Source organism: Dicentrarchus labrax, unplaced genomic scaffold (assembly GCF_905237075.1).
Source record: "Dicentrarchus labrax unplaced genomic scaffold, dlabrax2021, whole genome shotgun sequence".
Classification (NCBI taxonomy): Eukaryota; Metazoa; Chordata; class Actinopteri; family Moronidae; genus Dicentrarchus; species Dicentrarchus labrax.
The window spans coordinates 2,491,179-2,512,128 of NW_026136721.1; the positions used below are offsets into that span (position 1 = coordinate 2,491,179).

Below are 20,950 nucleotides of genomic sequence, written 5' to 3' on the forward strand. Positions count from 1 at the left end.
TCACAGCGTGTAGCCACACCAGGCTTTTAAAAGGAGACCTGTGTCTATTAGGGACCTTGCTTTTATTGGATTTTTTACGGTATGCATAGTCATAATATTAATGTAAAAAAAAACAAATCACAACATCTGCCCGTAATAAAAAAATATATAATAGAAATAAAAAATAAGCTAAATAAGAGTTATATGTGTAATAGATATATACCACGGTTTATATATTTACTTGTGAGATACTTTTAAAAAAACTACTAAAAAAAATCCTACATTTCCCACAATGCAACTCGACGGTGTCTCTTGTGTTTCACCTGTTGTCATCGCTGCACAGGTGCATGCACGCATGCGCAGTCCGTTCTGTGCATCTTCACATCTTCCCATCCTTCATCACTACATTTCTGCTCCATAAAGTTGGCGGGAGTTACTCAGGACTGTACCGGAAGTGTAGTTTAGTGTTCCCTTTCACAATAAGACACAGGTTATGACGAATTATACGGTTTAAATATTATATTATTATATTATTATTATAATGAGACACTCGAGGAAAGCGGGTGTTTGTGTTTGTGAAGCTCAGAATTAAAATATGTGATGTGATTTGGAATCAATGCTTTAATTCAGTGATGTATTTTTATGATCTCGAATCTTTTATGAACTAATTTTACACTATTGTATGTAAAGAAAATAATGTTATTTTTTAAATAAATCCCTGTACATATTAATGCACATTTAACTGCATTTGGTGGCCTTGTACTTTTGTGCAATCACAATAAAGCTGAATCTAAACTAATCTAATAAAATAAGATACAACACAAAAGATAAGAAAAATACACATTAAATACAATTAGAATATAAAACAAAAGAAGCTATGACACAAATAGAAAAAATAAGATTAAGAGTTTATTGGGAGACAGATTCTGAAATGCTTTTGTGGTTTTATTTTGAAGGTGTGAGCCGGAAGCTGCGTGCCGTTAGCTTTTAGCTCCTGTAGCTCCGCAGTCGGTGTCCGAGCTGCGGGACGATGCTGGTGGACTGACCGCCGGACCGAAGCGGACCTACTGGGGTTAAACATCAGACCGGACCCCTCTGGAAGGAGGTCTGGGTGAGTACGGCAGTTTGTGACGTTAATATCCGACCGTTAGCCTCGATTTAAACCCCCCCCCCACCCCCCCACCGTGTTTATAACCGGGGCTTAACGGAGCTGTGAATACCGTCTTCACTCGGTCATCTTTAAAACTCATTTAATGACATTTATTCACTTTTAACGGACACAAACTGGTGTTTTTATGGTGTTTTTATGGTGTGTAAATGTGTGTGTGTGTGTGTGTGTGTGTGTGTGTGTGTGAGGGTGTGACTGAGGAAATCCTTCAAAACAAGAGCATATTTCTGTTATTGTGAAGGAGAAAAAAAACACCAATAAATCATCAATAATCAGGTGTTTGACGGCAAATTGATGCGTCATATTCCCCCAGTTTTATCCTCGGATCAAATGTAGGCCAGGTCAGATGAATTAATATTTAATGTAGGTGATTTACACTGAAGAAAAAACAAATATTTTATATTTTAAAAAGAAATAAATGGGAAAATATGTGTGTAGGCGGGGATAGATGGTCTGTTATTGGTTGTGTTAGTATGAGCAGTTGTAGTACAGTCAGTAGTAATGAGCCTCAATCCTCCTCCTGCAGTGTAATCTGCTGTGGATGGGGGCAGGTGGGCGGGGCTTACAGGTAGACCACACCTGGCAGAGGCACGTCATCACGAGCTGCAGGTAGATCACTATCAGAAAACCTACAAATCAATTAATTAGTAGTATTAGCAGGAGTGGTGGAGTGTATAAGATCATCTCAAATATTGTGCTTTATACTTCACTGCATTGAGATTTGTTTACAAAATATATTATTATTGTTATTAAAATGTGATGTTTTATTTAAAAAGTATCAATTAAACGATTAATTGGGGGGGGTTCAAATGTGGATATTTGCTGCTTTTTCTTTTAATAATTGTAATAATTTGAATGTATTTGTAATAGTTTACCCTAACAACTACGACTAGCAGATGAATCTATAATGAAAATAATCATTTGTTGCAGAAAATGTTTCAAAACGAGCTCCAGCTCTTTCATTTATTTATTTAACTGACTTTAAAATATTAAAAACATACAGAAACAACAGCTGCTGATTTTCTTTCATATACTAAAAACAGTTTTTACCTGTAAGAATGTAAAATATGTCTTAAATTACTAAAAGAAAAAGGTCTTTAAAAGTCTGACTGAGAGGTTTTTAAATGAGAGTTTTTGCATCAACATGTTAAATTTAATACATTGAGCGATCCTGTTGAGTATTTTACTTTAAATTAATTTCCTTTCTCTGTCAGCGTTTACAGAACCAGACGAGATCAATAACGAGAACCATGGTGACCAAGAAAATCCGGACGGAGTACATGAAGAAGTTCAGGGATCCCAAATGGGAGACGTTCTCCAAATGCTACGAGGACTCTCTGAAGTATCGTCTGACCCGGCGGGTGATGGAGCATTCCCACAAGCCCTGGTTCTGGGAGGGTTGGGACAGCGTCTCGGACTCCAGCGGCTGGTCCACGCCGAGGCCGTCCAGGAACAAAATCGCCCCTCTGTCCCTCCCGGCGCCGCCGCCGCCACCGCTGCCCACCTCGGAGGGGAAGCAGAGGCTGTCCAGCCCCGGGCCGAAACCGCCGCCGGAGGATGGAGAGACCGGGGTGGGAGCCGGTGAGGCGGCGGCCCGAGACGCTGCACCGGCTGCAGGTGAGGAAAACTGTACTTTGACTGGCAGTGAAATGATTAATCGATCGATTGATTAGTCAATAAACAGAAGCTGATTTTCTCTGTTGTAACTTGAATATTTTTGGGGGGGTTTGGACTAAAGAAACAATTTAAATATAAGATAATATTATAGGATTATAGATAATAATATTATATACTTTTTTAAATTTGTTAATAAAATAAACAACAGATTAATTGATCATAAAACTATTTGTTAGTATCTAATTTAATCTTCATCAAGTACAAACATTCAGAAAACTTTACATATCGGGGACCACGAAACACAATACATGAGCATTAAATAGAATATTAGAGCTGCTTCTTATTACTGTTTTCACTATTTATCAATCTGCTGATTGTTTTCTCGATTGATTGTTTCTAAAATGTCAGAACTTATTGAAACCTTCCCGTCACAAGTCTTCTTAAATATTTAATTTACAGTCATAAAGAAAACCAGCAAATATTCACGTTCGAGAGTCTAAACTGTAAAAAAAAAAAACAACGATTATCGATTATCAACAACAGAAAAATAATCATTAACTGTTAAAAATGTGAATTAAACTTTAATCTTCACACTTTGAAAACAACGGCACAAAACGTTTATTTAAAGTACCTTGTGTGTAGGATTTAGTGCCATGTAGCTGTAACTGAACACCGCTCGTGTCTGTATTCGGCGACCAGAGGGAATGAGAACGGGGCTGTGAAGTGAGAAAGGAGAAACTGTTTGTCCTGGTTCTTCTGGTTCTTGTCTCGTTTCCAGGAATATTCCGGGATAATCTACCAAAGCTCCCTCAAAAGGAGTTTCTTTGTTGCTCCTGTCTGACAGTTTGAGGGCCAGACGCTGGTTTACCTCCGGAGACTCTGATGCTAAAAATATTTCTGCGCTGAAGGTTCAGTGATCAGAAGGACGGTTTCAGACCGCGAGCTCGGATACAAAAGACCTATTGTGTCTCAGGAGAGCGTCCGGGGACCGACTCTGAATGTTCGAAGGTCTATAAGCTGTAGATTTAACAATATAACAAACCTGAGTCATCTGAGCAGTGATGTGTATTCTGTATATATGAGTGTGGAAAAAAAATTTTTTTTTTTATCTTGCTTTTTTTTTTCCCCTCCCAATAATTTTTTTTTTTTTTTTCTCCCCCCTCCCCCCCTTCACCATCACCCCCCTGTGGGGAGAATGCCAAAAAAAAAAAAAAAAATTTTTAAATATATTTATATACCTAGGGGGGGGGGGGGGGGGGGGGGGGTGGGTTTTTTTTTTTGGTAAATTTTGCTGTGTGGGGGCAGGGGGGGGGGGGGGACCCACCCCCACCCTTCCGATGGAAGGGACCCGCTCTGCCTCTGAGAAGCCCATGTTGTTAATATTGTGGTAAAGTTTAACTGACAGTAGATTGATGTTATTTACAGAAACTATGTTCCTGAATCAAACAGCGTTTATGTAAACACCTAAAATTAATAAAAAAGAAGGCTGAGCTGCAACAAGTTGATGGAAAATGAAGAGAAAATCCATCTTTAATAATAATAGATAATAATGATAATTTGTGTCTCAGTTGTAGAAAACGGCGTGAATGAAGCCAGCGGTGGTTCGATGGCGGCGGCTCCAAACGGCAGCGGACCCTCAGACAACACGGCGACAGACAACGGTCCCGCTGACACGTCGTCTTCTGACGGGGAGCCGGTGAACCCGGTGCCCAAGCGGCGCCACCGCCGCCGCACCCCTCGGTCCGAGCCGGGGAACCGCGACAGTTCCCACGACGACAAACCGGCTGTCGTCCGCAAACCGCCGAGAGCGAAGAGCCAACCGCCGATCAGCACCAAGGAGAACCGGCGGCCGTCCAGCCGACTGGACTGGACCGAGAGACAGACGGAGGTCAGGAGGACGCAGAATGACGTGAGTGTTTGTTCTCGCCAAAGACGCGTTTAAAACTTAGTTAAAGGTTTTAGCGTAATATGTAATTTCTCACATCAAAACAATAACAAAAGAGGAGGTTTGGTGATGTGGTGAAGCAGTGAGGGATCATGGGAGTTGTTGTCTTCACCACCATTGGCGTCATTGCAGTCAGCTTCTCCCGGTTAGGATTCCTTCAGTGTTCATGGTTCAGGAGGTTTCTACCGGGAGTCCAATGATCCACAGAGGTCTCCTCCTCTCCGAAACAAATGACTAAAGTCATAAACAGTGGATGGTAACAATGAGTCTTCAGACTGGATAAACAGTCAATGTATGACAGCTCCTGGCAGACAACCACAACGCTGACGCAGGCACAAAGGGGATATGACGCCATCGACAGGCGACCGGTGAAACGCAGCGTTACCTGAATAAAATGACAGATTTCTCTGAGTTTGAACTTTGTTGGAAACATTTGGGAAAACGTAGGAACTCAACTACATAGAGAACATAAAGTCTATAGACATTTATTCTTTTATGGCTTTATTGATCGACAGCTGTAGATAGACAGGAAAGGTGGGTGGAGAGAGAGGGGATCAGGTCAGATTCGAACCCGGGCCGCTGCAGCAACTCTGTTTTATAGACATTTTTAATGCTGAAATCTGACGTTCTGTAATTTTACAAAAACAGTCGGGATGTAAAAACGTAGAAACCAGGAAGAGTCTTTTCAGAGCAGCTCGATCTCGATCACAGGACACCAGAGAAGTGAAGCCGTGTCACCAAACACTCTGCAAACATTAATAATAAAACGCCGGTGAAAACCACTCTCTCTCTCTCTCTCTCTCTCTCTCTCTGTTTCCTCCTCTCCGGTTTCTCCTCCTCAGAGCAACACGTCGGACGCCTGCGTTCAGACCCGGCGGGAGTCCGACAAGCGGAGCTCCAACCTGGACCGCCGGCGGGCTCGGTCCGCCGACCTGGAGAAGATGAGGCCGCAGCTGGCGGTGGTGGACGACCGCTGGATGACGGAGTACATGCGCTGCTTCTCCGCCCGGCTGAGGTAGAGACCGGGGATCCAGCAACCCCCCCCCTCCGAGAGAAACCCCTGAAACCGTTACGGGAGAGCCGATAACCAGACGGTGGAACGAGGGGGTCCGTGGTTCGGCTGAGAGGCGACCTGAGAGCCGTTGTCTCGTTAATTCATCAAAGCAGAAACATAAAGTGGGCAGAGCTTTAATTTAACAGAAACAATCACATTTAATCTCTTTTATTTGGTCTGAATGACTCTAAAAACTACATTTCCCATAAGCCTCAGCGGGTTTTTTTTATGGAAAAGGGACCAGCTTACTCAGAAATACAAAATAAGTTTATTTCGACAAATATTTAAACATCTGACAGAGATTTATCAGCCAATATTTTTATTTTGATCACCGACATTTTCTTTTTTAAATGGCGACCTGTTGTAACCCCGCCCACTTCACGTGGCGTCCTTTTATCATGACGAAGTAACGAGACGACGGGTTTTCTTGTCGCTTCAGTGACCTTTCTTAGAGTGAATCGCTGCTGTGGAGGAAATAAAAACACACTCTTGTTGATTTATAATTCATCCTGATATTATTTTTAAACTTCTCTTAACCTCATAAAATGCATCCAGATGAGGTTCAGACTTTAATATGAGACTGTTAACATTTAAAAGAAGTGTGTTTCTCACCCGACAGCAGCGATACAACGATCAGTTCCAGATGTGACGGACTGAAGTATCTTTCTGTTTCTGTTGTTTGATAATTATGACGGAGTATTAGGGCCAGACTAAGAAAAAAAATATATTTTTTGGGGGAAATTACGAGAATAATGTCGTAATGTTACAAGAATAAAGTTGTAATAATAGGAGAATAATGTAATAATACAAGAAAAAAAATTGTTTTAATGAGAAAAAAGCATCTCGCAATATTACGACTTTATTCTCATAACGTTACGACTTTCGTCTCGCAATATTCCGACTATATTTTTGTAATACTACGACTTTTTTCTCGCAATATTACGACTTCATTCTCGCAATATTATCGTAATGTCACGACTTTATTCTCGTAATGTTACGCCTTTATTCTCGCAATATTACGACTTTTTTCTCGCAATATTACGACTTCATTCTCGCAATATTATCGTAATGTCACGACTTTATTCTCGTAATGTTACGCCTTTATTCTCGCAATGTTACGACTTTATTATCGTAATGTCACGACTTTATTCTCGCAATGTTACGACTTTATTCTCGTAATATTCCGACTTTATTCTCGTAATGTTACGACTTTATTCTCGCAATGTTACGACTTTATTCTCGTTATTTCCCCAATAAATACATTTTTTTTTCTCTTAGTGTGGCCCTAGCACTCCGTCGAAGATAATGAACAAACTTTCAGAGAGAATTAAAAACTCTTCTTTTTTTTTTTTTGGTAAAAACATCCAGATCACAGTTTGAATGTATTTTAGTTTCTTTATTTTAATCTTTAACACACATTTAAGTTCAGTTCTCTTTCTCAAAGGCAGCTGTGTGTTTATAACTTTTGAATCAGAGGCAGCAGGAAACAACAAAAGGACCAAACTGGAGTATTTTTGATATCTGAGTGCTTTGGATCTACAGATTTGACTTTTTAGATGAGAGTAAACTACATTAGAAACACAAGATTTATCAAATAAAATTAGAATTTAAGATATTTTCAGAGTACAAATCTATATTTAAGCTGTGCTACCTTTATAATAATGTCAGATTTAAGTTTGTTTTTGCACTTCGAGATGCAGCTTCTGCTTTATATTGATCTTAATCCCAAATAATCTGCATACATTAAACATATATTCCTTTAATTCACCTGTAGCACCAACAAATACAAAACTTAACTTCTCTTTAACTTCTGATTAAGCTTAAATACGTTTTAAATTATAACTTTGTGCAGCACTGTAATATTGTTTAATTAATGTTGATTAAAACAGCCGAAGCTTCGTTGTTTTTAATCAGAAATCTTGAAATCCTGCAGTTTTCTTTATCGGGAGGCGAATAAATAAACACATTAATAAGCTTTTCTGAAACAAACGTTCAGGGGAAAGAGCAGAGGGACCATTTAAAGCATAAAATGTGACATAAGTGCAGCGGTTCTTAAAGGACCACTGATATCTCGGCATTTTGTTAATTTCTGAGAAGGAAACTGAATGAAATTGTTTGCTTAGACTGTTAAAAACATAAAAATACACAATACAGACAGAGAATATCAGGAAAAACTCATCTCCGATCAATATTCACTGGAAATAATCAATCAAAATTCATCCAAAATCGCTCGTTTTACACAAACTTCCTGTTATCGTGTTCACTGTTTGGGTTCATTGTGCAGTTAATCAGATATATTATATAAAATATCCATGAAATATGATAGAAAACACAACAATGATTATACTCTAATGAAAACACACCTGTTAATATTATATTCTGCCTATAAATCCTCCTGAAGGTTGCACACTGGAGCTTTTTAAAGACGTCATGAACTCACTAAATTGATCACAAAACAGGATTTTAGGTGTTTTAATGACGTTTTATTTCACAAATTTAGTATTTCGGTGGTTTCGTTTCCAGTTCTAATAAACAAAAATATAATTTGTGTAGAAATGAATGTGCTGGGTGTAAAACAGTGAAAAAATGAATGAGTATTTAATTGGCTTGAAGTTGAGCCGTATCAATAATTTACTCCAAAATAAAAGAACTTGTGAGTTATATTGATCTGTAAAATAAACATTTATCACATTTTTCAGCTTAAAACCCTGAAATTAGTTTCAGTTTGTTGTTTATATATTTAAAAAAAAATTAAAAGTCTTTTTTGTCGTAATTAAAGATTGTAAACACACGGCGATGTCATCGTCGCGTCCCGTGACACTGACACCGAGGGCTAACGTTCACGATAAACTTTAAAAACTGATTGTTTTTTTTAACACCGGCTGAACCTCGTCACTCTGAATGTGCACAACTATTTATTTATTTCTCACTATTTTAGATGTTTCATCATTTCGCCTCCAAAATTCAGCCTCGTTATCGTCTTTCAGCTGAGATTTAGAGTTTGAACGACGTTTGGGGTTAAAAGGAGGCTGCGATGGGTATATGAGAGCATTTGAATTATATTTTAAAGAGATTTCTGCGTTTAGAAATAACCGTGAGACCTCATCTTTCAAACAACCTCGCAAAACTTATATCGTATTGTAACGTGATAATAAGAAGACTTTGAGAAAATGTCTCAGGTAGAAAGAAGCTGACGTTGTGCAGATGAAACTGTGCTGAAGTTGAAGTGGTTTGAATGGTTTCTCTGTTTGTGGTGTTTAGATTTATTTCTCAGAACATTCAGACAATCACAGGAAAGTATTTGATCTGTTGTCGAGCAGAAAATCTCGTATTTAAGCTAAAAAAAACCAACTAAAATAAATAAGCTATTTTACGTAAGCGGCGCTGGAGAAAGTGACTTTTATCTGCTTGCTGTTTTATCTGAAGATATGAAATGTGAATCATACGTTTGAATATTTAATCATTTTCAACCTCGTTTACATTTGTTTTTGAGTCTTTGTATTTGAAAACGTGCACAAGTCTATATTTTCATCCACTTTGCTGTGAATAAATAAATATTTGAATATTTATATTTGCCTCTTTACTCTCCTGTTATTGTTTAAATATGGAATAAAATCAATTTCTCAACCTAATTTCACTTAACTCAGATGAAAAGAGTCATCTGTTGGTGGTTTATGTGTCATTTTTCTAACATTTAAAGTCAAGAACAAACGTTTGAGCAGCCTGCAGGAGGAAAACCAGCCTGCGTGAATAAAATGTGACGTCTTTTTCAGAGAGCGGAGGGTTTAAAATGTCCGTTGGGTCTTGAAGTTCTCGCCCAGTAACACCGTTAACCCTTTAATCCAATCAGAGAGGCTTGTTCAAACAGCTTAGACTGGTTCTGTGACAGCGACCAGTTGGCTTTTTGTTTGTTGTTCTGACACAAAAACAGCAAAAAACAGCAGATTTTAAAACGTCTGTACATTTCGTTTATTTACAGCATAAAAAAACCGAAACGTTTCCAAACTGAAACAGATGCTGTTAATTTCATAACTGATGTAACTTCAATATTACTGAACTCGAACCGGAGCTTCAACATCAGGATTATTAGGGAGGAAAAAATATTTTCATTTAAAAAGAATTAAAAAATAAACCAACTGTACAATTTCTCAGCAAAAACGAGAATAAAAGTATAAATCATGTGTTCAAACATAAAAAAGTGATAAAATAATATGTGATCAGGAGGGGAGGCCCGCAGCGAGGATGCTGCCCAGCAGAGTTCGATCCTTCAGAGCGTTTTCAACGTCCTTCTCTTCGATCTTTAGAAACACCTGCAGCAACAAAATACATAAATATTTCAGATTAAAGCCTCAACGTTCTCAGTTTGTAGAAGTTTACAGTAAAATTCAAAAACAAAAAAAAGGTACAGACGTCAAGAAAACTCCAGCGATGGAGGCATTTATCACCACATCTAATTGTTAATATAAGTGTTCATTCTTTTACATACACGCAGTAATCAATGAGTTTCTCACCCATCCTGTCCTGGAAATTTATTAAAATCCCCAAATATCCTATACTCAGATAACTTAAACCTGGCTGTGTGTTCTGTTTGTCTTTGTATGTTTTCAACATGATTATTTAATTAATGTTTGCCAATGTCCAAAGTCAGAGGACTTATAAAAAGAGGGACACGTGTGAGGGATTGTCTTGATGAAACATTAGATTATGTTGAACATCAAACATAATTTATGCTTATTTTTTAACCTTAATCACAAAGATTTTTCTAACTTTAAAAGACAGATCAAAACCTTTAAAACGCTCCCTGTGAGGGTCTTTATGAGTCACACGTAGAGCTGCGACGGGCGACAGAAAAAGGACAAAATATTTGTAATTCTGTCTCATTTACTGCTGAACAAATTTCAGTCTACACGCATTGTGTCGTGTAAACTCTGTTTCAGCTCTAAAAGAAGCAGTCAAGTCCTCGGGGAAACCTCTGAGTGAGTGTTGTTAACGGACTAACGTGAGATTACACCGTGCAATCATTAGAGAGCTGTGATGATGTTTCGTACCTTCGTGAGACGAGCCTCTTTGGCTTTCTTCAGAGCGAAGATTCCTCGACTCTCCAGCAGACTGCAGAGAGACAAACACTCGCCCTGACCGACTGCAGAGACCTGCCTCTGAGCGCACAGACGGCTGTAAACTTCGTGGAGCTGAAACACACACAAAAAACAGATTCCCACCTTGTTACATTCGGGTTTTATTGAGATTCAGCGCCGCCTGCTGGACGGCAGCAACTTCAGTTCACACCAAAATCATTTGACTCGCTCTGAGAGTGCAAACAGCTCACAGGATGAGTTTAACTGCTATTTGGCTTGTAGGAAAACTTAGTTACAGTTAGTTATATCTAATCACTGTGCATTAATAAAGTGTGTAGTTATAACAACCAAAGAGATAATAAATCAGGGAGAAGAAAACACTGAATTTGTCATTACAAAAAGCCTATTGAATCTGTAGAATTGTTAAAAAAGTATAAAGAAAATACAGAAATGTATAAAAAGTTCTTAAAAATATACGGAAATTCATCTCTGATCAATAATAACTGGAAATAATTGGCTCAAAATTCATCCAAAAAGCGTAACTTCCTGCAGTTATGGAGTTCACTGTTTACAGTTCATCAGTTGTTTGCTACTGTTATTGTTTACACATCGAATAGATTATGAAATATCCATAAAATATGTATCTACGGGCTCATTTACTGGTGGAAATAGCAGCTTTTAGTCGTATTCTTACAGGTTTTTAATTATCAGCTGTAGTGTCTTGTGTCTAGTGTTTGGCTTTGATGCACCCGTCTCCTGCTCAGCATCATCAGACTACTTTCATTAAAAGCGTCTTTGGTTCAGACAGTCGCAGCGTAAACAAACAGTTTGGTGCGTCTCACCTTTCCGAGGACAATCTCTTTGCTCTTCCCGTTGCGGATGAGCAGCAGCAGGCAGCAGACCAGCAGCTTCTGCTGCAGGGGGAAACTCTCTCCATCAGAGCCGCCGCCGCACTGAGACGCCATCCGGTCGCCGTACACCTCCGACAGCACCCGCGCCACCTGGGGGAGGCTGACCCGCGACGCTGCACGCACCCGAGGACAAGAAGAGTTAGAGTTGAGAGTCGAGTCGGAGACAGAAATCAGTCAGTGAATGGAGGACGGGGGGGCAGCGCTCACCTTTAGCTTCAGGATCCGATGTTTTCTTCCTCTCGTCTGACTCCACAACCTCGACCGCTCTCCTGAAGAGACAACGAAATTAATCTCAAATCCTCAAGACACTTTGACACTTTCAGACATTTGGCCGTTGATCTCGTACCTGCAGATGTCCAGAGCTTTCCTGGCGTCTCCCGACACCGCCGACACTTTCCTGGCACAGAACTGAACCGCCGAGGCGTCCATGATGCCCTCGGCCGACGCCGAAGCGAGTCTGTCCTGTACGATGGCGGCGAGCTCCTGTCGGCTGTAGGGGGGGAAGTTTAGGAGCAGCGGGCGACAGTGAGGGCGAGCCTGCAGTCGGGGAAGGATGCGGTCGGTCAGATCCAGAGCGTTGGCGATACCTGCGGGAACAACAAAGGCGTCAGAGTCAGTGAGCAACAGGTGAGTTATTCACTTTATTAACAATGAGTCAAAGAGCCAGGACACAAAAAAAATATTGGAGTGTCTTCCAATTCGAGTCTGTTCAAACCCTCGAAAACATAAAAGAAACAATAACTTGTCTTCCACTGATGTACTAAATCAAATCATTGCAGTCCCACTTTTAATGAGTCAATGTCTGATGTTTGTCCTCTTTATTATTTTATTTCCATTTAGTCAGAATTACCTTAAAAACATTTTCAGAAATACCGAAAATAAACAATATTTATTTGTTATTGTTTTTTCCGTGACCTCAACTATTGACAGATTAACAATCATACAAAACACAGACGTTACTCCTGCTGTTACGTGTGTGTGTGTGTGTTTGTAAAGCTCTTACCGACGAGACAGAGGCGAGACTTTGGCAGGTACGGCCATTCAAAGATGGTGTAGAGGACGTCCTGGGATTTACTGTCCAGCTGGTCCATCTCATCCAGAACGAGAAGCCTGAGGAGGAAAGACGGACCGAGTCAGAATCTCTCAAGTCTAAAACCCACAAAGGTTCTCAACCCCAGAAGAGACAACAAAATCATACGAAGCAAACAAACGCTGAAGTTTGTATCTAAGTCTTTAGAGGGGCTAAAATCAAAATTATTTCCAGGATATTTGGTCATTTTAAATCAATTTCCAGGTGTTTCAATGACTGGAAAACCCTCTAATCCAGTTGTGTGGGAACTGGGTTTACTCAACAGCAAACGGGCCAAAAAAAAACAGCCAGGGCCGACAGGAACCTCTGCAGGCCGTTCTGTCCGCCCGGCGCTCTCAGCTTGTCGGCGAGCAGCGGGAAGATGGCGTGGGAGCTCCGCAGACTCATACAGTTCACCACCACCGTCTGTACCGACGACAGCTCGGCCTGATGGGACGGAAGATTACAACGTAAACAAAAAGACACTTTGAGTTCTAAGATTGTGAAAATGGTTTTTTTTTGGTATTTATGGATGAACAAACGTTAAATATAGTCGGAACAGACGATGGTTGAAGGGATATAAGATTCATTTTGTGAATCTAAATGTGTTTATCTATTTCAAATGTTCAGTAGACGACAATTTTCTTTGCCTACTGTTATATTTAAGCATTTAGCCTTTAATTTTTATTGATATTATCGTTTTTCTCCTTAATTAATACAGTTTGAGTTCATTTGTGGGGCATCGTAATGTGATTTCTGTGCAAGAAAGCACGAAAATAAAGGAGGGGAAGCTACAGAGAGACGTAACATAATGTGCATCTAAAACATTTTAACCTAAAAGCTGCATTAATGTAAATAATAAAGTAGAGTACAAATAAAATCAAACCTTTCTGCAGTGACACAAACTCTCCACTAGATGTCACTATAGCTCTACACATTATACAAATACCTTCACTCTGAAACACACACACAGACACACACACAGTTAAAGCACCTTCATCTCCTGCAGCACACAGTTGAAGCAGGCGGTCTTGCCGGTCCCCGGTGCTCCGGAGATGTAGAGGCTGCCGGGGAGACGCTGCAGGACTTTATCCTCCAGGAAAGAGCGAATGGACGCTCGCTCTGTCTCCCGGGACAGGAGACGCTCGGGGACGGCGGTGTGCAGCGCCTGCTTCACGTCCTGAAACCTCGACTCTGGGGGAGGAGAAACATCAGCAGAGGGTTTAATCAATCTGATTAAATACTATTAATCCATTAAATGAGAATACAGGCACATGAGAGAGTTCTTACTTTCTGCAAAGAGCCGAGCAACCGGCGGCTTCTTCTCAGAGTTTTGGTGTTTGGCCGGGCTTCCAGTTGGCGTTTCCTGGCGCCTCGGGGACAACGCGGCGGCAGGCGAGAGCGGTTGGCGTGGCGACGACGGGACCAGACGTCTGCGAGCAGAGACCGGCGAGTTCTCGTCGAAGCCGAGCTTCCGTGGCGAGGCCAGAGACGGCTTGATCTGTTTGGGTGGAGAACCCAGCAGGCCGGCGCCGAGGTTGCAGCCGTTGTCGTCACCTGAAGAAATGAAATAAAGGAAGTGTTTAATCTTCCGGGTGAAAGTTAAAGTGGACAAACTCGTATCGAAGACAGCAAGACTGTAACTTGACCTGATGTCGACCATAACTCAAAGTTCTTTTAGGAAGTTTATCAGACGTATAAAAACATGTTTTTCTTGAAGAAATCAAACCTCTACTTTAATTTAAAGAGATCTTTTACAAGAAAGTAAATCACATAAAATATAAAATAACCATTTGTGCCAGAACTGTAAACAACTATAGTCCTCTACCACCCGGGTTTTAAGCCACTTTCTAGACTTTAATGGACCGTTGTCTTACAACAGAAGAATAAACAACGCTGTTTACTGGCTGATTGAGCTGCAGGTAGAAACCTGTCTTCCTGTCTGGAGTGTCTCACCTGTACGTTTCCGGGGGCTGAGTGGAAGTCGCGGCTGGAGGCCGGGGGACCTCGGGGAGAGCGGTCCGATCCGAGTCAGCTTCTGGTCGAGGTTCTGGGGCTCGGGCTTGCTCGGTGACGGGGCCGGAGATCTCTGTGGCGTCTTGGAGCGAGCGGGAACTCTGCAGGATTTGCGGCGAGGGAACGCCAGCGTGGGCTGAGGCCGGCCCTGGGAGCGTGTGCTGGGCATCTTGTGTTTAATCTGAAACATAAAAGCAAAGATAATCCGTTATTAGTGGGAGTACGGAGTCCTAGAGGGACCATATCTCTTCTTGTGCTTCTGTTTCTGTAGAAAAACAAATATTCCCCAGATCATAAAGCCCTCTGAAACTATAATAAACAACCAATGACGTGATTTAGGATCACATAAATAACAAATGGTGTTAAATGCTGGTGGATTTAAGAGGACTGGTGTTTATTAGCAGTATTTGTATTTTTTCACTTTATTAAGAATAAAACTTTATAAAAGCTGCTTTATTTCCACATTAAACTCTCTACAACACATCAATAAACAACCTCTATGGTAACTAAAGCTGGCCTTACACATTGTGGCTGCTCCTGTATGTAAAGTCCACGTTTAAATAAAGTTGAATTGAATGTAGTTGTCAATAAAACTTCATGTTAAAGTTTATTAAACGGGCTAAAATTGTAAAATGTCAATAAACGATGTAAATGTAAGGTGTCTGGCGTTTGTTAGAGTGTTTACATCCTCAGATTACAGTTTTATTTACATTAAAAAGAACAAACAAAAACAGCGCGGCAGATAAATGGCGCCAAATGGCCGACGAGCAAACGGTGACGTCTGCGTACAAATATGTGAATATCGACGTTAATATAAATAAAGTTTGACCTAAAACACGTCGTGTTAACGTGAAAATCATCATACAGTAAAAGTCTGTGGATAAATAAGGTGAGAAAAAGGCTAATGGAGATATTTTAGACGACAAACTAGCAACCCGACCGGAGTAGACGGACTCTCTTCCGGTTACGATAAACTTTATATTTCACCTGTAAACAGTTAAAATAACTCGTTATTGATTAATGTACCTTTATAGAAGCGTGGAAGAATCTTCTTAGATCTCGGTGAAGTGTTTTCTCTGCGTTGATTCCTCCCTGCGCCTCTGTAAGGTCCGTCTTCTTCCGCACACTGAGCTCAAACTTGCGCGAAATCTCCTCCTCGATCAGCTGTGTTTCCCGCCGCTGCTCTCTGATTGGTCCGCTCCGGCTGACGACGAGCAGCCTCCGCGAAGCTCATTGGCTGAACGTTCCAGGCGGACGTTGCGTCACTCTTAAGCATCCGGAAGGCCGGTGGCGGGAGATTCAACACGACGCTGTTTTGGCGGAATATAATTTTCCCGGGAACTTCAGCTGTTTTGTTACATTAGCGGTACTAAAATTACATTTATATATAAATATTTGTATTATAATTATATTGTATTTATAAATATAAACAAAGAAATACATATAAATATTTTTATATTAGTTTAAAATATGTTTTTATATATAAACTAATATATAAATATTTATATATAAATACATATTAATTTATATACAAATATTTATATATAAAAACTTATATTTACAAATATTTATATATAAATATATATTAATTTATATATAAATATTTATATATATTAGTTTAAAATTACATGTTTATATATATAAAATAATATATAAATATTTATATATAAAAACTTATATATAAATATTAATATATAAATATATATTAATTTATATATAAATATTTATATATATTAATTTATATACAAATATTTTTATATATTATTTTATATATAAATATTTATATATATTAGTTTAAAAATATGTTTTTATATATAAACTAATATATAAATATTTATATATAAAAACTTATATATAAATATTTATATACAAAAGTTTGTATATATATAATATTTCGAATAATTTATGTTATCTTCTTAATTTTATTCAAGGTACTGTTAAATCAACTGTAGCATTGACTTGATGCTTGAAACAGATAATTATTAATAAAATAAATAATAAAAATTGTAACTTAGTAACTTAGCACCTTGGTATAACCACCAAACCCGCCAGTTAAAACAAATAGCTAAAAATCTCAAAGGAAATGGCGCTCTTCCAAATTATCAGAATATCGCTCAAATTGGCAAGATAATCTTAAAATTTATAGAAAGGCCCTCCGTAATGCCAGAGGAGCCTATTACTCAGCACTAATAGAAGAAAATAAGAATAACCCTAGGTTCCTCTTCAGCACTGTAGCCAGGCTGACAGAGAGTCACAGCTCTATTGAGCCACATATCCCCATAAACTTAAGTAGCAATGACTTCATGAGCTTCTTCTATAATAAAATTATTACTATTAGAGAGAAAATTAATCACCAACTGCCATCAACAGTTATCAGTGGCTCTCCAAGTTCAGGGACTTCTGTCAATGTAAACTTAGATATATATTTAGACTGTTTTTCTGCTATCGATCTTCATCAGTTAACTTCAATCATTTCTTCATCGAAGCATCAACCTGTCTATTAGACCCGATCCCAACTAGGCTGCTTAAAGAAGTTGTTCCCTTAATTGGCACTTCTTACTGGATATGATTAATCTTTCTTTATTATCAGGATATGTACCACAGTCCTTTAAAGTAGCCGTAATTAAACCTCTTCTTAAAAGTCCACTCTTGACCCAGGGGTTTTAGCCAACTATAGACCAGTCTCTAACCTCCCCTTCCTCTCTAAGATTCTGGAGAAAGTAGTCGCCAAAGAGTTGTGTGACTTTCTACATAACAATAGTTTATTTGAGGATTTTCAGTCAGGATTTAGAGTTCATCATAGCACAGAGACAGCTCTGGTTAAAGTTAATAATGACCTTCTGATTGCTTCGACAATGGACTTGTCTCTGTACTTGTATTATTAGATCTTAGTGCTGCATTTGACACCATTGACCATAATATTCTTTAGAGAGACTTGAGCATCAAATTGGCATTAAAGGAACCGCACTAAGCTGGTTTAAGTCATATTTATCAGATCGCTCGCAGTTTGTACATGTTAACGATGAATCTTCAATAAATACTACAGTTAGTCATGGAGTTCCACAAGGTTCTGTACTTGGACCAATACTATTTACTTTATATATGCTCCCTTTAGGTAACATTATTAGGAATCACTCCATTAACTTTCACTGTTATGCAGATGATACGCAGTTATATCTATCAATCAAACCCAATGAAATTAATCAATTATCTAAATTACAAACATGTCTTAAGGACATAAAATCCTGGATGACCTGCAATTTTCTGATGTTAAACTCAGAAAAAAAAATTCTTGTTCTTGGCCCCAAAAACCTTAGAGACTCATTGTCTAAAGATATAGTTACTCTAGATGGCATTAACTTGGCCTCTAGCACCACTGTCAGGAATCTTGGAGTTATCTTTGATCAGGATTTGTCATTTAACTCCCACATAAAGCAGACCTCTAGGACTGCCTTCTTTCATTTACGTAATATTAGAAAAATTAGACACATCCTATCAGAGACAGATGCAGAAAAACTAATCCATGCATTTGTTACTTCAAGGCTGGATTACTGCAACTCTTTATTATCAGGTTGCCCCAATAAGTCCATTAAAACGCTCCAATTAATTCAGAACGCTGCAGCACGAGTACTGACAGGAACTAGAAAAAGAGATCACATCTCTCCTGTACTAGCTTCTGCATTGGCTCCCTATAAAATGTAGAATTGAATTTAAAATCCTCCTCCTCACTTACAAAGCTCTTCATGGTCAGGCCCCTTCATATCTTAAAGAGCTCATAGTACCCTATTACCCCTCTAGAACATTACGTTCTCTGAATGCTGGGCTACTTGTGGTTCCTATAGTCTCTAAAAGTAGAACAGGAGCCAGAGCCTTCAGTTACCAAGCTCCTCCCTGTGGAACCAGCTTCAGTTGTGGTTCGGGAGGCAGACACCCTCACCACATTCAAGAGTAGGCTTAAGACATTCCTCTTGATAAAGCTTATAGTTAGGGCTGGATCAGGTGAGTCCTGAACCATCCCTTAGTTATGCTGCTATAGGCCTAGACTATCGGGGATTTCCCATGATGCACTGAGCTCCTCTCTTCCTCTCTCTTTCTGCACTCATTCATGTCCCTTTAATGCATGTTACTAACTCCACTTCTTCCCCGGAGTTCTTGTGCTTTCCGTCTCGCAGGTTCTCATGGATCCTGGTGGAGCCTCCTGCCATGGTCCTGCTTGACTGCCATTGCCAATACTGTTGTTGCTGTGCACCTGTCTGTCTGTCTGTCTGTCTCTCGCTCTCTCTCTCTCTCTCTCTCTCTCTCTCTCTCTCTCTCTCTCTCACCCCAACTGGTCGAGACAGACGACCACCCACCTAGAGCCGGAGGATCTGTCCTAGGTTTCTGCCTTTCAACAGGCAGTTTTTCCTTGCCCTGTCGCCAAGTGCTTGCTCATGGTGGTACTGTTGGGTCTCTGTAATTAACTGTTAAAGAGTTCGGTCTAGACCTGCTGTATTTGAAAAGTGTCCTGAGATAACTTCTGTTATGAATTGGCGCTATACATAATAAAAATTGAATTGAAAATTGAATTGAATTAAGTATTTATGAATGTAACTTTACCCTATAGGATAACTAAAAGGAAGTAAATTCAGTGATAATGATCTGCACTGATAGAAACCAGCTGAAGGGAAAGAAACAGTACAATGATGCTGTGATGTTGTGTACATAAAACCGACTTTATTATTTCTGATTGATGTGTTTCACATTAAAATACAGTCAGAGAACAACAAACACACAAACACACACACACACACACACACACTGTAATAAATGCAGACAAATACAATAAATGTGTTAATACGGCGCAGCAGCAACAAAAGAGAAAAGACATTTAAAAAGAGACAATAGAAACATGTTCAGCTGTTTAATGGATCTCAAGTCAGTACGACTCGTACAGCGTCTGCCAATGGGAGACTCGTCGGTACCCGTAGAACCCGTTTACATTCATACATCTTGAGGTCAGAGGTCAAGGGGTTCCCTTTGAAACTGATCCAGCTGTGTGATCATATTGGAGGATGTTTGTGGTGAATGTTGGAACTGGCGTTATACAGAGAAGATGTTTCTTGTTGTTTAGTTTGTTGTTATTTTGTGAAAATGTACCCTTGACTCCTCGTGCCTGCCAGCTCGGTCCCTGACATGGAGGTTTAATTTGTGCAGTAAATACCAAAGACCATCACTTCCCCTCTGAGTCGATGTTTCCCGAACCGTTTTCTGCAGACGTCTCCTGGTCCTCGCAGTCCTCTGATGATTTGGAGTTCAGCTCTTTCCTTTCAGATCCGTCAGAAACCGTCTCCAGATGTTGCTCCGTCCTCCCTCTGAGCCTCTTCATACAATCCTCTGAGAAAACAAAAGTGTTTCATCCTCCTTTATCACTTTCCTGAAAATGCGACTTTAAATGTTGATAATAAAAAGCTGTAGTTTGTAGTTTCACTTACGGATCTTTCCCAACTTCCACAGAACCAGAACAACGAGAACGTAGAGAGTAACAACAGCAGCAGTAACGATACGAGCACGAGCCGCATTCCTGTTCCCAACATCTGAAAGAATATCAGAGAAGATGTTAAAATAAAGACGTTGAATAAAATAAAAGCAGCTTTAAAATGTCTGTGTTACTACAAACAGTAAGAAAGTAGAAAGCTCTGTATAACACTGAGGGCAGTGAGCTTCAGTCTGTGGACAAAAACAGGTTGAGGCCCAAAGAGGTCAGAATATCATCAGATTGAATGTTCAGATCAATGCAGCACATTTTCACACAGTCAGAAGATCTCAGAGAGAATAAAGTGAATGTATTTACTGGCATTGTTTGGCTCAGTCACGTCTTCCTCTGGAGGTCCAGTTGTGCTCTGTTGGTCTTCTTCTACTGTTTCAAATGAGATACACAAACTCTTGAGGCACATTTTCAAATGACAGAAACATCAAAGTTCTTCATCATCTGCAGTTTCATTCAATAACTGTGGAATTAAAGTATTAAACTCTTACCGACAGTGAGGTTGATGGTACAACCAACCTTCAGCTTTGGGATGTAGCATTGGTACAGCCCGCTGTCAGACGGTTGTACTGAGGAGATCAGCAGGGTCCCG

General features: G+C 39.6%; 3 protein-coding genes across 5 annotated transcripts in view; 1 reads left to right on the top strand and 2 right to left on the bottom strand.

Annotated features, from left to right (window-relative positions):
• The first annotated feature begins 935 nt into the window (after positions 1-935).
• Positions 936-9,332, top strand: ccsapa (centriole, cilia and spindle-associated protein a). Of its 3 annotated transcripts, none has more exons than XM_051385012.1 (4): positions 936-1,090; positions 2,362-2,764; positions 4,333-4,673; positions 5,552-9,332. In XM_051385012.1, the coding sequence occupies exons 2-4, from the start codon at positions 2,398-2,400 to the stop codon at positions 5,726-5,728; spliced, it is 885 nt and encodes a 294-aa protein (XP_051240972.1). In that variant the 5' UTR covers positions 936-1,090; positions 2,362-2,397; the 3' UTR covers positions 5,729-9,332. The 3 variants fall into 3 exon arrangements, with proteins under 3 accessions (XP_051240972.1, XP_051240973.1, XP_051240974.1); XM_051385013.1 differs by having other exon boundaries at positions 2,371-2,764; XM_051385014.1 differs by lacking the exon at positions 936-1,090 and adding an exon at positions 1,657-1,756.
• A 376-nt stretch (positions 9,333-9,708) lies between these two features.
• Positions 9,709-16,147, bottom strand: cdc6 (cell division cycle 6 homolog (S. cerevisiae)). The gene is given in 11 exon segments (XM_051385015.1): positions 9,709-10,073; positions 10,812-10,952; positions 11,681-11,862; positions 11,957-12,018; positions 12,096-12,336; positions 12,753-12,889; positions 13,138-13,265; positions 13,813-14,012; positions 14,109-14,375; positions 14,775-15,015; positions 15,861-16,147. Coding segments are annotated over 10 exon segments (1,680 nt in total). The 5' UTR covers positions 15,004-15,015; positions 15,861-16,147; the 3' UTR covers positions 9,709-9,980.
• Positions 16,148-19,579: 3,432 nt separating this feature from the next.
• Positions 19,580-20,950, bottom strand: part of LOC127354934 (uncharacterized) — an 8,153-nt gene continuing 6,782 nt past the window's right edge. Inside the window, exons 2-5 of the mRNA XM_051385315.1 lie at positions 20,850-20,950; positions 20,665-20,730; positions 20,306-20,407; positions 19,580-20,207 (exon numbers count right to left, since the gene is read on the bottom strand). The exon at positions 20,850-20,950 is cut by the window's right edge and continues 244 nt beyond it. Coding sequence (XP_051241275.1) covers positions 20,044-20,207; positions 20,306-20,407; positions 20,665-20,730; positions 20,850-20,950 — 433 coding nt within the window. The 3' untranslated portion in view covers positions 19,580-20,043. The remainder of the gene's footprint in view (positions 20,208-20,305; positions 20,408-20,664; positions 20,731-20,849) is intronic.